The 13,770-nt window shown below is 46.0% G+C and overlaps 1 protein-coding gene across 1 annotated transcript; it reads left to right on the top strand.

Moving 5' to 3' along the window:
• The first annotated feature begins 12,858 nt into the window (after nt 1-12,858).
• On the top strand, nt 12,859-13,728 carry LOC133816393 (uncharacterized). The gene is made up of 2 exons (XM_062248916.1): nt 12,859-13,370; nt 13,440-13,728. The coding sequence occupies exons 1-2, from the start codon at nt 13,269-13,271 to the stop codon at nt 13,677-13,679; spliced, it is 342 nt and encodes a 113-aa protein (XP_062104900.1). The 5' UTR covers nt 12,859-13,268; the 3' UTR covers nt 13,680-13,728.
• Nucleotides 13,729-13,770: the final 42 nt, after the last annotated feature.

Here is a 13,770-nt window from a genome sequence, read left to right as displayed (position 1 = left end):
GATGCCTAGCAGAGTACCGCCAAATTATCACCCCTCATGGAGATTAGGTCTTGGTGATAAAACAAGGTTCTTCAATATCTACAGCCTTGGACAATTTGAATTTCATGTGATGGATGAAATGTTGATGGTGAGATGAACTTCTTGACAAAATCATGCTCCTGTGGCATGTTTCAAATCATTGGAATACCATGTGTTTATGCATTGGCTGCAGCCCTATATCATGGTGTCAACATGTACTCATTGTGTTCTTCATTTTACATTATTAAGTCATGGAGGGAACCATATAAAGAAAACATTTATCCTTGTGGTAACCAAGATGAGTGGACAACTCCTAATGACATAACAAATATGCAAGTTAGGGTACCTATTGAGAAAAATCCAATAGGTCATCCAAAAAATAAAAAAAATTAGGATGTCCAAAGAGAAAACGTCTATCATCCCTAGGAAAATACCTAGTGAAAGAGTGTAAATGTAGTAGGATGCGGTGGTCGTGGCACAATAGGGCATCATGTAAAGCTAGACTTTGAAATAATTGTATCAAATTCTTACCTGTTGTATTTTAGTGAACTACTCAAGTACATTTCAGTTAAAGCATTGCTCCTGTATTATTGCCTCGTTTTATAAAAAGGGGGGGATATTTGCAGCATAAATACTTAATTTTTTCGAGTTTATAGACTTATATACCCAAACTTTTTTTGGGCGGTAAAAATACCCAACTTTACGTTTTTGTTGCATTCGTAAATACTTCTACCGTTTACTGCTGATTAGGCTCACAAAGCTGATAGGTGTCAGCATACAATTAATCCATGTCATAATTTTTTTTTCAAATCTTATTAAATTATTTTAAAATAAAAATCTAACTAATAATAAAAATAAAAGAAAACTAATTTATTTTAGATTTTTTTTCTTTTCTTCCCACACGTTGCTTCCTCCCTTTCTTCTTCTACTTCTTCTTCTTCTTCTTCTTCTATGGTTTAAAGTGGAACTTGAAGGTTTATCATCAATGGCAGCAACAAAGTTCCTCAGTGGTGTATCGAAGTCTTGCAGATCTAGGCTTGCTAGGAAACATAGATCTAAGATGTCGAAGGCTTGGATTTGAGATTAGGGGCGGCAGAGATCCGAGATCAGAGATGTCGAAAGCTTAAAACTGAGATCTGAGATGCCAAAGGAGCTTGGAACGATGTGGGTCGACAGGATTTGCATCGAAGGGGTCGTGGTCTATTGTGGGGTCACTATTTGGGGTCCATTTGTAGGATCCTTGTTTCGGGTTTGCCATGGACGCCGACTATGGCCGTGTAACAGAGAGAAGAAGATGAGGAAGAAGAAGAAGAGACAGAGAGAGATTGTGGGAACAAAAATTGCCTTTTTTTTTACAAAAACAAAATCAATATTAATTTTTAAAATATTATTTATATATTTAAAAATACAATTTTTGTTTAATTATATTATTGAAATAAAAATAAAAATAATTAAAATTTTTAAAATATTAAAATAAATTAATAATTTTTTAATTAAAATTATGAAATGGACTAGTAATATGTCAACATTTGTCACCTTAGTAAGTCTATCCAGTAGTTAACGACGAAAGTAGTTACGAATGCAACAAAAACTTAACGTTAGGTATTTTTACCGTCAAAAAAAGGTTTGGATCTATAAGTGTATAAACTCGAAAACATCATGTAATTATGCCACAAATATTCCAAAAAAATAAAGTTCTGAATTTTGCCTATTTTCTGCATTTTTGAGCTCGAAAGAGATTGATATAGCTTGATGTATTTCGATTTACGCCCAGATTTTTTAGCCAAAGTTGAATTTTCCACATAGATCGTCGAGCATCATCGACCATTGTCAGGCTCTATGTAGCAACTCGATGCTAGGGCTAAGCATTTTCATCACTTGGCCGACCAACCCAACTAACCCAACCCATATAATGGACCAACAATCTGAATTTAAGCAGCCTGAAATTTAATGTGTCATTTTTTATACAGGCCGAAGTTGAATGGGTCAGCCACGGTCCAAACAAATTGCTACCCAATTAACCCAACCTGGGCCCCAATGCTATATTAAAAAAATGGGATAAATTGGAAAATACCCACTTTTAAGACTAGTTAACCAAAATTAGCCAATAAATATATTTAGTTTAATATTACCTAGATTTATAACCACATTTCTCACGGTACCCTTAGTCAAAAACCCTACTCACCTTCATGTAAATCTCTGCCATTAATTTTTCTCTCTAAAACTGGAAAGATTTGAGTTGGTAAATGGAAGATGATGGGTTAGTAGAAAGATTGAGTGGGAGAAAGATTAATAAAAAGGTATAATGGGTAGATTTAATGAAATATTGGGTATAAAAATAAAAGTATTAGAAAGTAGATAAAAATTAAAATCTCCCTCTAAAACTGGTACTCCATCTAATTTCATCTAAAAAAATGTATATACATATAATTTAAATTACCTTATTATCTGATATCTAATCTAAGTATCTAACCTAAAAGAATTTCGTTGTGTCGCTTGTGCCTACCTCTCTCTCTCTCTCTCTCTCTCCAGGTGGTTGCAACTCCAGGCAGTCGACGGACATGTGGCTGCGGTGGACTCTCAACTGTAGGTGATCGAAGCTCTAGGTGGTCATAGCCTTTCCGGTGTTTTTTCTTTTTAGTTTTCATTTTAACGATTATAACCCATTTTTTTCATAATAGATATTACTAATAGTTTATTGTATATTAGTATAAATATAGATATATCATGACTGATTTTTACATATGTTAGTATATATATTATTGATTTTATATATGTTAGTGATATACTGATAATGTATATGAACATATATATTGTCTGCTTTTGTTTGTAGAAGTCTACTGCCGCAAGGATTGAAGAAAGGTTAAGACTATAGCAGAGAGCTGCAAAAAAGTTGCTTACTGTTGCTGATATTGGATCACAGGAAGTACTTTAAGATTTTGATATTAGTATAACCATAACATTTTAACATATTGATGCCTTTTTGTTTTAATTTATGTATAGTTATTGTACGCCCTGGATTTCCCACGGGCTGTTTAGCAGGACGATCCTCGGACTAAACATGATTTAGCCCGAGGCTCCCACAGGCCAGAGGCTTTGTCTTCAGGACGGGCCCTTTCTAGCTCGAGGGGATGGAGTTTCCTGCTCCCTCTTGTTGTTCCAGGAGCTGGGAACAACATCCGGCGACCACTGACGGATCAGCTCGGGTTATGGATTGCTCCGGTAGCGAGCTTCTCAGGAAGCTCTGACCCTATGGGAAGTCAACACGCAAGATAAACGTGCATAATCCTGCCATCACGTGTCCGATATCCCCCTGACTTCTCGGACACGCCGAAGGAATGTGCGTATTCAGACACCCACGGACGGGTTGGGCCGTGCGGCCCATTATCTCCTTCCATACTGATTAGACCACACTTGTGTGTCAGGTTTAGGAAGTAATCATGAATATCACAGACTTGATATGACAAATGGTAAGGTCACGGGATGACCTCCCTACCAATTTCCAGGTGCCTTCTCCTATAAATATGGAGACCCTGGGAATTGATAGGGGTTGGAAAAAATAGTCTTGTAAGAACTATATATTTGGTAAACCAATTACCCAGAAAAGATCAATAATATTGACTAGTGGAGTAGAAGGATTTTTAACCTTCGAACCACTTAAAAACGTGTTTAAGGTCACCTAGTTCTTTTCACAAAGATTTCATATCTGCGGCGGTTCTACTTTTAAGTACTAATCTCTTTCTCTTCTTCTCTTAATTACCTGTTGCCGAAGAACCGCGTCAACAGTTTGGTGCTTTCATTGAGAGCAAGTCCAATTAGTACTACCACAAACATACAACTATGGTGACCACTCGATCCAAACATGGCAACGAGACAGAACAGCATGATGGGCAGGAGGCCCGCCATGTTGCCCTCCCCGAGGAGCAAGTTCCTGAAGTCCAGCAAAGGCCAGGAAAGCAGCCGGCCGGCCAAGACGACACTGGTAGTTCGACGCCCCGGCCGCCTAATCCGAATCAAGGTTATTATACTGCGGTGGAGATGGAGAATGCTCAACTGAGGAGCCAGCTAGCAGCAGCTGGTCAGCAAATCCAGGATATTCTGAGTCGACTACCCCCTCTCGCAACCAACGGTAACGTTGGAGAGAGGCAAGGCGAGGCTCCTAAGTCTCGCCGGAGTAATCGATCCAGGTATAGCCGTTCGGGTAGACTCCATGCAGCCAACTCCACCCCTTCATCACGCCATCAAGAGGCGAACTTCAGGGAAATGCCTCAGACCGAACCGCAGCAGTACAGCCGTTCGGTTAGGACATCAACCCCTAGCTCTCAGCCTTCCTCGAGGACACCCAGAAGAGATAGGGGAAATTCCCAAAGGAGGGCCGAGGAGATCCGGAGACGTCAGCCCGTCCCCGAAGAGCGTCCAGTTCCTCGTCCAGATCACCCAGCGCGAAACCATCAAGCTGGCAGGGCCGAGAGGCCCCCACCAAATTTAGTCCGTCCAGACGGCACTAGGATCGCCTCTCCGGTCAGGCATCCTCCTTCTCCCATCAGATATCCATCTCCTCAGACCATCCGAGACATCCCGACCTACGGAAATAGTAGGAGAGACCCGCCATCGGCCGGGCCTTCCCGGCGCAGCAGGGTGCCGGGGGAAGGATCAGGTCGGAGCCGCCAAAGACGCACATCGAGCCTGTCCAGCAGGAGTCACTGGACCGGTAGTGCACGGAGTGATCTTTCGGGAGGAGACCTGCGACAGCGACTAAGTTCAGCACAAAGTCACCATAATACCCATGGAGGCGACCTTCGAGATCGCCTCAACTCTCACAGAGAGGATCGAGTTAGGGATGGTAGCCAGGCCCGCTCAGTTGGGGTCCGATCCGAAGTACGTAATGGCGGGAATGCCCCAAATGACCTATCTCCAGATAGGAGGGGCAATAACCCGCCTAATATGTACAACGGGTCCGGAGCTGTTGAACAGCCCCTGAATAACCCAGGATCTCAGGACAAAACCCTAGAGCGCTTAACTCAAATGGAGGAGCTGATGAAGAAGCTCCTGTCAGAGAAAGAAAAAGACGAATATGATTCAGGGGATGAGATGGAGCTCTTCGCCCCCAACATAGCAGCAACGGCATACCCTTCTGGCTTTCGTATGCCTCACTTGTCAAAGTTCAACGGGGATGGAGACCCATCTGACCACTTAGGGATGTTCAACACCCTAATGATGGCTCATAACATCGGGCCAGAGCTTCGTTGCTTGATCTTTCCTTCCACCCTAACTGGACCTGCCAGGCAGTGGTTCAAACAAAGTAAAAGGCAGTCAATCAGCTCCTGGAAGACCTTTTCGGCTGACTTCAAGAGGGCATTCCGCGCCTCTCAGGCCGCCAGGGTCTAGGCCGACTCCCTAGCTAACGTGAGACAGCAACCTGGAGAAACGCTAAAAGCCTACTTGAGCAGATTTGCAAATGTTGCTGCTCGAGCCAGAGACGCCGACGACAGCTCCAAACTCATGGCTATGAGGACCGGGATCCTAGTAGGCGGAGATCTGTGGAAGGATATTCAAAGGAGGGGGGTCAACTCAGTTAGTGAATTCCTTAACAGAGCCCAAGAATGGATAAACTTGGAGGAAGCTGAAGCTTCAGCCGCGGGGACCAGCCAGGTCCTCGAGAAGCCCGCTGGGGCGGGAACAGAGATCGTAGTAGCGACTCCCAGCTCGTGGTGAATCAGGTCTTAGGCGAGTATCAGGCGCGGGGTCCCAAGATGGCCTCTTATTTGGCTAAGGTAAAATCCGAATTGTCTACGTTTGGGCAAGGGTCGATCGAGCAGATACCTCGGGAGCAGAACGCCAATGCAGATGCTCTCGCCAAGCTCGCCACCTCGGGGGAGGCAGAAACCCTGGGGTTGGTGCCAATTGAGTTCTTGGACAAACCAAGCATAGACGGAGATCGAGCGGATATTGAGATGATTGACATCAGGCCGACCTGGATGACTCCCATTGTTGAGTACCTCGTCGAGGGCAAGTTACCCGAAGGGCGCAACGACGTACGGCGAGTCCTTTATCAAGCTCCGAGATATACGCTAGTCGAGGGGGTGTTGTACCGACGTGGGCATTCATTACCTCTCCTCCGGTGTGTTCTTCCAAGTGAGGCGAAGGCCATCCTGCAGGAAGTTCATGACGGATTCTGCGGAGATCACACTGGGGGGCAAAGCCTGGCCTTGAAGATCCTTCGGCAGGGGTTTTACTGGCCGACTCTGTCCAAAGACTCGATCTCATACGCAAAAAAGTGCGACAAATGTCAGCGGTTCGCCGCGGTTGCACGAGCACCCCCGGCCGAGCTAAAAATGATATCGTCTCCCTGGCCCTTCGCCATTTGGGGCATAGATCTAATAGGCGCCCTGCCCACCGGAAAGGGCGGGGTCCGTTACGCCGTGGTAGCCATTGACTACTTCACAAAGTGGGCCGAAGCAGAGCCGTTGGCGACAATAACATCGAAAAAGGTGCTAGACTTCGTGGTTAAAAGCATCGTTTGTCGATTCGGCCTACCCAAAAAGATCGTTTCCGACAATGGCACTCAATTTGACAGCGACCTGTTCACCGAATTTTGCGAAAAGAACGGAATTGTGAAAAGTTTCTCATCCGTGGCCTATCCCCAGGCGAACGGCCAGGTCGAAGCTGTCAATAAAACTCTGAAGGCAAGCCTCAAGAAGAGGTTAGGTGAGGCAAAGGGGATCTGGCCAGAACAGCTCCCCCAAGTTCTGTGGGCCTATAGGACCTCACATCGGACTCCCATGGGTCACACTCCTTTCTCCCTAACCTTTGGAAGTGAAGCGGTCCTCCCCGTGGAGGTAAAGGTCCTGTCGCACAGGGTCCGGTCCTACGAACAGGACAAGAACCACGAGCTCCTATGCCACTCCTTAGACTTGATGGATGAGAGGCGAGAGGATTCACAACTCCAGCTCGCCCATTATCAACAGAAAATCACTCGCTACTTCAACACTAAGGTCAAAAGACGTGCCTTTAGCGTCGGCGATTTGGTCTTGAGGAGAGTTTTCCTGGCCGGGAAAGATCCCAAAGATGGGGTTTTGGGACCAAGCTGGGAAGGACCATACCAGGTCATCGAAGTCATCAAAGAAGGGACGTATAAATTAGCTCGAATTGGTGGAGGGGCGGTCCCGCGGACTTGGAATGCAATCCACCTAAAGAAATATTATCAATAAACATTTGTAAGACCTAGAAGGTCACCTTCCATGTATAAATAAAAATCAAACGTTTCTCGTTATTTGCAAGGGTAATTTTAAAGTAACAACGAAAGACCCTTTCCCAGTTACTTGGGGGGCATATGGTACCCGGATATATCCAGGTCTCCTTAACGACTTAGGTGTTAATTTTTATCTATGGATAAGAGTTATCACAAACTAAGTCCTATCCTGGTCTTAACCGGGTCATAAAACTTAGAAGTTGGCTAAAATTTGTTGACCGAGGTTCTTCTTTAAAGAGCCCGGGATACGGATAAAAGTTGACGCGATCTGAGTTTTTTCAAAATAAGCTCCTGGTCTTAACCAGGTCATAAAACTTAGAAGTTAACTAAAATTTGTTGACCGAGGTTCTTCTTTAAAGAGCCCGGGATACGGATAAAAGTTGACGCGATCTGAGTTTTTTCAAAATAAGCTCCTGGTCTTAACTAGGTCATAAAACTTAGAAGTTAGCTAAAATTTGTTGACCGAGGTTCTTCTTTAAAGAGCCCAGGATACGGATAAAAGTTGATGCGATCTGAGTTTTTTCAAAATAAGCTCCTGGTCTTAACCAGGTCATAAAACTTAGAAGTTAGCTAAAATTTGTTGACCGAGGTTCTTCTTTAAAGAGCCCGGGATACGGATAAAAGTTGACGCGATCTGAGTTTTTTCAAAATAAGTTCCTGGTCTTAACCAGGTCATAAAACTTAGAAGTTAGCTAAAATTTGTTGACCGAGGTTCTTCTCTAAAGAGCCCGGGATACGGATAAAAGTTGACGCGATCTCAGTTTTTTTCAAAATAAGTTCCTGGTCTTAACCAGGTCATAAAACTTAGAAGTTAGCTAAAATTTGTTGACCGTGGTTCTTCTATAGAGAGCCCGGGATACGAATAAAAGTTGACGCGAACTAAGTTTTTTCAAAATAAGTTCCTGGTCTTAACCAGGTCAGAAAACTTAGGAGTGAACTAAAAATTTGTTGAACGCGGATCTTATTTAAAGAGCCCGGGATACGGATAAAGTTAACTCGAACTACGTTCATAAAAATAAAGAGATAAATTATGACCAAATGCATAAAAATATATATGTAAAACTGGTTGAGCAAATTGTCTCGAGGCGGAAACGCCTCACATAAAAAAGAGAATTACAATAAAAAAAAAAAGGTGTTCAAAATACGAAAACAAGAAGCATCCTAAGCCCCATCAGCTGGCCCTTAGGAGGTCGCGGTCTCACCCTGCTCCGCCGCGGCAGAGGCCTCTCCAGTCTCCGATGGAGGAGCCTCCTTATTCAGGCGGGCTTGAAGCCGCGGCAACAGGAATGCCCAGAGGTCCGGCGGCATGAAAGAGAAGTCCGCGTCCGGATTGTGGGACCAGCAGTGATAGAATAGGTCCTGTAAGGACTGCTCCGACACGACCCGCTCGTCTTTCAGGGCGGCCTGGGAGGTCTGGACTTCGGCCTTCGCCACCTCAAGGTCTGCCCGCGATGCGGCCAGGGAGTTTTTAAGCTCTAGGTTCTCGGAGCGAAGCTTCTCTAGCTCGGATGCGGCCAGGGAGCGTTTAAGCTCTTGGTTCTCCGAGCGGACCTTCTCTAACTCGGCTTTTGAGGCCGCCAAGGCGTCTCTCGCCTCCTGAGACTCCTGGAGGGCAGTCTGGCGATCTGCTTCCAAACCCTCGAGCTGGGCCTTGGTCCTAACGATGCCTCTATAGGCGGCAGCCATGCCCTGCAAGAAAAGAGTGATAAATTAGCAAACTGGAAGGAGAAAGGCGGCGTGTGAGTGTCAAAGCCTTAGAAGAAGGGGGCACTTTACCGTTAAAGTCATGTCCATAGCGGACTCTATAACTCGGACCGGGCTCGTTGTTTCGATGGCCCGGAGCTCCTTCTCCCTGATATTGTAATAGTGGCTGACGGCGTAGCTGGCCGACTCGTACACCGTACCCCGGAATGCTTCGGGCATCTTCTCCAGAGCCCGGGGATCGACCGGGATACGCACGTCCGGGGCTGCCACGGCCAGATTCCCGACCTCTATTACCCCGTCCTGGGCGGCCAGTGGAGATCGTTGGGGTGGCAGATGCATGAGTCCTGTCCTGGCGACAGGGAGGTTCGCCCCCGCGACCTGGGATGACGGGTCTCTCTCCTTCTCCGTAGCTGGGGATTTGGTGGAGACCCCGGTCGAGCTCTTGGACTCGCGAAGCCTCTTTAACCTCGGCCCCGCTGGGGGATTCCCACCAAACACAACGCCCCGCAGACTATTCCCGGGCTGAGACATCTCTTCTGCCAAAGAGCAAAAAACACGGTTATCAGCAATCATACAGAAATAAAGGCAATAAGAAAGCAAATACTAAGGGAGCCCTACCCCCCGAGCTGGAAGAGCCTAGGACGATTATCTCCCGAACTGGCGAAGGTTCTAGGTCCGGTTCTGAATCGGGGCTAGACTCTTCTACGTACTGCCTAATCCCCGGAGCGTAGACGCCCCTCTGGAGTGCAGGCCACGTGCGTAAATTGGTCCCATACTCCTCAAAAATGGCCGACCTAAAGGCTAGGGTATTATCTACTACTACGGTACCCTTGGGTCGACTCTCTTGGTTGTCCAGCACGAGCTGGTCAACGCAGTGGAGCAGAAGCGTGTCCAGGTTCGGATTCCTTGGGTGACGATGGACGAGCTGCCTAGGGTTGAACCTAACCAGCCGGGGGTCTGCAGTGGCCCTATCTACGTTCTTAAATAAGTAAAAGTTACCTTGACCGGAAGGACCCGCGGCTGCTCCGGATTGGGCCCTCTCCTCGATCATCCCCTGGGCGACCTCCAAGCTCCTCTTCCTGTTCCTCACCAGAGGAACTTCCTCACCTTCTTCCTCGCCTTCGTCATCTGCGACCTCCTCCGCGACGGTCGGCCTGTTGTCGCGGGCTGGGGGAGGACCCCGGGGCCTTTTCAAATTCAAAGTCTGATTTGGGAAAATCAGCTTGCAGAATACCATCGCCTCGTCTGTCACGAGCACGCGGTAGTCTTTCTCACTGGGAGGCAGGTTCGCCAGTGTGTCGTATTGACCCCCGAGGGTCACGGACTTTTCGGTCCTCGAGTAGATGGCTGCAAGGTTGGTTGAAATCAGAATTGGAATAAGGGACGAGCTAAAATAAGATAACCGTTAAAAGGCGAGCTAAATGGAGGATTACTTACGAGGGCGGTTGAAATAATGATGATCGCAGTTTCGGAACCCAGTAGACATAAAAAACTGGTCTTTGAAGTCGTTTGGATGGCTCGGCAGCTCGATCACTGCTGCTGTGTTAGGGAAGCGGGTTAAGTAATAGAACCCGTCGCCTCGCCCCCGCTGGTCCGGGCTGGCTTTGAGGCAGAAGAAATATAAGATATCAGCAGGAGTGGGGACCTCCCACTCATGCTTTTGGAACAAATACCTCAGTCCCGCCAGCAGACGGTAGGAATTGGGGGGGAGCTGAAATGGGGCCAACCCCACATAGTTCAGAAAATCAGCAAAATACTGATCCAGGGGGAGGAAGGCCCCTGCCTTGAAGTGTTCCCCGCTCCAGGCCGCGAACGACTCGTCGAGCGGCGTGCAGCTCCTCTCCCCATCCGCAGCAGGTCGGGCGATCACGGAGGTCTTCCCCAGAGGAATGTTGTGGTTAAGGAAGATTTTGGTGATCTTTGCCTGGCTGGTTATCTTCGAGACGATTCTCTCCGCCTCGAAAAACGCGTCAGGAGCCACCTCGGCCTGCTTCTCCACCGCCGGTCCAAAGTGAGGAATTGGCGAGCTGGTCACCACCGCCTTTCCTTTATCCTTCTGGGAGGCCGAACTTCCCACATTCTTCTGTGGCAGATTTCTCTTTGGAGCCATCTGGTCGCCTATCGAACAAAAGAAAACACTTTAGAAAAGGCGACCCAAGCAGGAGAGTGAGGCAAGTATTAAGTACACGAGCTGGGGTAAGCCCAGCCCGTGGAGAGTGGTGCCACGCGTTCCAAGGAACACGCGCCTATGCCCTCAACAGATCCCAGATTACTCGGAATTCGTGTGTCAGATGGCTCAGAGTAAGAAAAAAAAATTTGCCTTGGGGGGAAAGTTTCAACAGGCAAGGCGTGGCAAAACCGCTTTTAAGGCGTATTCCCTAAGCTACCCGGTTTTTGCACCCAAAGTTCCTACGGATCCTACCCAGAAATTGTTCCTAAGAGAGAATCATGGAACCCATGTTCTAAGGCGATGTCCCATGGCAAGTGTGCCCTAATCAAAGAAGGGCCGTCACCCTCCATATCCGCGCGACCCAGAAAACCTCTGCATGTGGCTACAGTAAAATTTTTTACCTAGGCTACAGTGGCATGCTTTCAAAAATAAACAGGGACAGAAGACTTACAGTATAGGGTTGGATGGTGAGCGAGGTTGCTGCGCTGGTAGGAGCTTCGTTGGCACAGTAGTCTCCAAGGCCTTGAAGGAACTCGCACGCCTAAGCTTCGTGAACGGAGAAGATGAGAGCAATGGAAATGAGGGTTTTGTTCTTCGGAAGGTCAGAGAGAAAAGAAGGAAATTTGAGAGGTTCTGAATGGTAAGGTGGTCCGTGCGGGGGATGACCACCCCCCTTTTTATACAAGGGGGGATCACGTGTAAAAGGCTCCTGGGAGACCCTCCACTCGAAATGTGAAACGACGGCTGGACAGTAGGCTAGGCCATTTAATGCGATTCTCGTAGAGTGTACCGTCGCCACCCACGGCGTTCCACGTATCAGACGCATGCGAAAAGCATGGAATGCGAAGGGTTGTGGGAGAAGTCTAAAAGCTCCTACTGTGGTCTCCCATGTCTGACGTCATGGACCACGGGCAGGAGCTTGGGGGGCAGATGTACGCCCTGGATTTCCCACAGGCTGTTTAGCAGGACGATCCTCGGACTAAACATGATTTAGCCCGAGGCTCCCACAACCCAGAGGCTTTGTCTTCAGGACGGGCCCTTTCTAGCTCGAGGGGATGGAGTTTCCTGCTCCCTCTTGTTGTTCCAGGAGCTGGGAACAACATCCGGCGACCACTGACGGATCAGCTCGGGTTATGGATTGCTCCGGTAGCGAGCTTCTCAGGAAGCTCTGACCCTATGGGAAGTCAACACGCAAGATAAACGTGCATAATCCTGCCATCACGTGTCCGATATCCCCCTGACTTCTCGGACACGCCGCAGGAACGTGCGTATTCAGACACCCACGGACGGGTTGGGCCGTGCGGCCCATTATCTCCTTCCATACTGATTAGACCACACTTGTGTGTCAGGTTTAGGAAGTAATCATGAATATCACAGACTTGATATGACAAATGGTAAGGTCATGGGATGACCTCCCTACCAATTTCCAGGTGCCTTCTCCTATAAATATGGAGACCCTGGGAATTGATAGGGGTTGGAAAAAATAGTCTTGTAAGAACTATATATTTGGTAAACCAATTACCCAGAAAAGATCAATAATATTGACTAGTGGAGTAGAAGGATTTTTAACCTTCGAACCACTTAAAAACGTGTTTAAGGTCACCTAGTTCTTTTCACAAAGATTTCATATCTGCGGCGGTTCTACTTTTAAGTATTAATCTCTTTCTCTTCTTCTCTTAATTACCTGTTGCCGAAGAACCGCGTCAACAGTTATCATTGTTGATTTTATATATATATATAATATTACGTTGAATAAATAATATTTTTGCCCCATAGGATACTAAACTATGCCCCCTAATGTATAAGAGCAGTTAAATTTTCCCCAAAAATTATTTCATCCATTGAATAATACCCCTTCTGTTAGGATTTGTTTAATTTTGCTGTGTAATGAGTGATGTGGCATAACACCTTTGGGTAGTTGAGAGATTAAAAGAATATTGAATACCCCTCATTCATTAAACGTAAAGTTCACATTTTTTTTAAAACTAAATTCATTTATTTTCTTCATTGTAAAACCTAGGTCTTATTTTCTTCTCTTCACTACAAAGAATTATTCAATGTTCTCTCTTCTTCATATTCTAGCAATTCTTGCAAGAGTGAGAGAAGGCATGAAGAAAGGTTAAAATGAGCAAACCCATTTGTGACTGTGGGTGGGATTCTATTGAACACACATCATGGACTGAAGGAAATCTGGGTAGAAGATTTTATGGGTACCCAAGATATAAGGTTTGTTTTAAATTTTGGTGGGCTTTATTTTGAATTGCTTTATCTCATAGTTAATCCTATCTTTTACAGAGAAATGTTGAAAATGGGTGTCGATTTCTGAGATGGATAGACCCTCCATCTCATAAGAATGAACTAGTTCAAAGGTTAGATGAGGTTGAGGACAATCTAAAGCTACTACACAATATTTTTGAAAGAAGGGAGAAAGAAGTTAGAGAATTGATGAAGTTGATGAAATATTTAAAGTTTGGCATCTGTATTTCTGCTGCACTTTTTGCAAGTTTGTTGTATTTATTAGTTACAAGTGTTTAATGAATTTGAGAAGCCAAATCTAATATGAAATGTGATTTTTTGTTGATTATTTTTACTTTAAGAACGTCACTTTGTTTTAGTGTTTGATATT

Source organism: Humulus lupulus, chromosome 2 (genome assembly GCF_963169125.1).
Source record: "Humulus lupulus chromosome 2, drHumLupu1.1, whole genome shotgun sequence".
NCBI lineage: Eukaryota > Viridiplantae > Streptophyta > Magnoliopsida > Rosales > Cannabaceae > Humulus > Humulus lupulus.
Note: the sequence above shows the minus strand (reverse complement) of the source record. Positions and strands in the feature narration are given on the sequence as shown.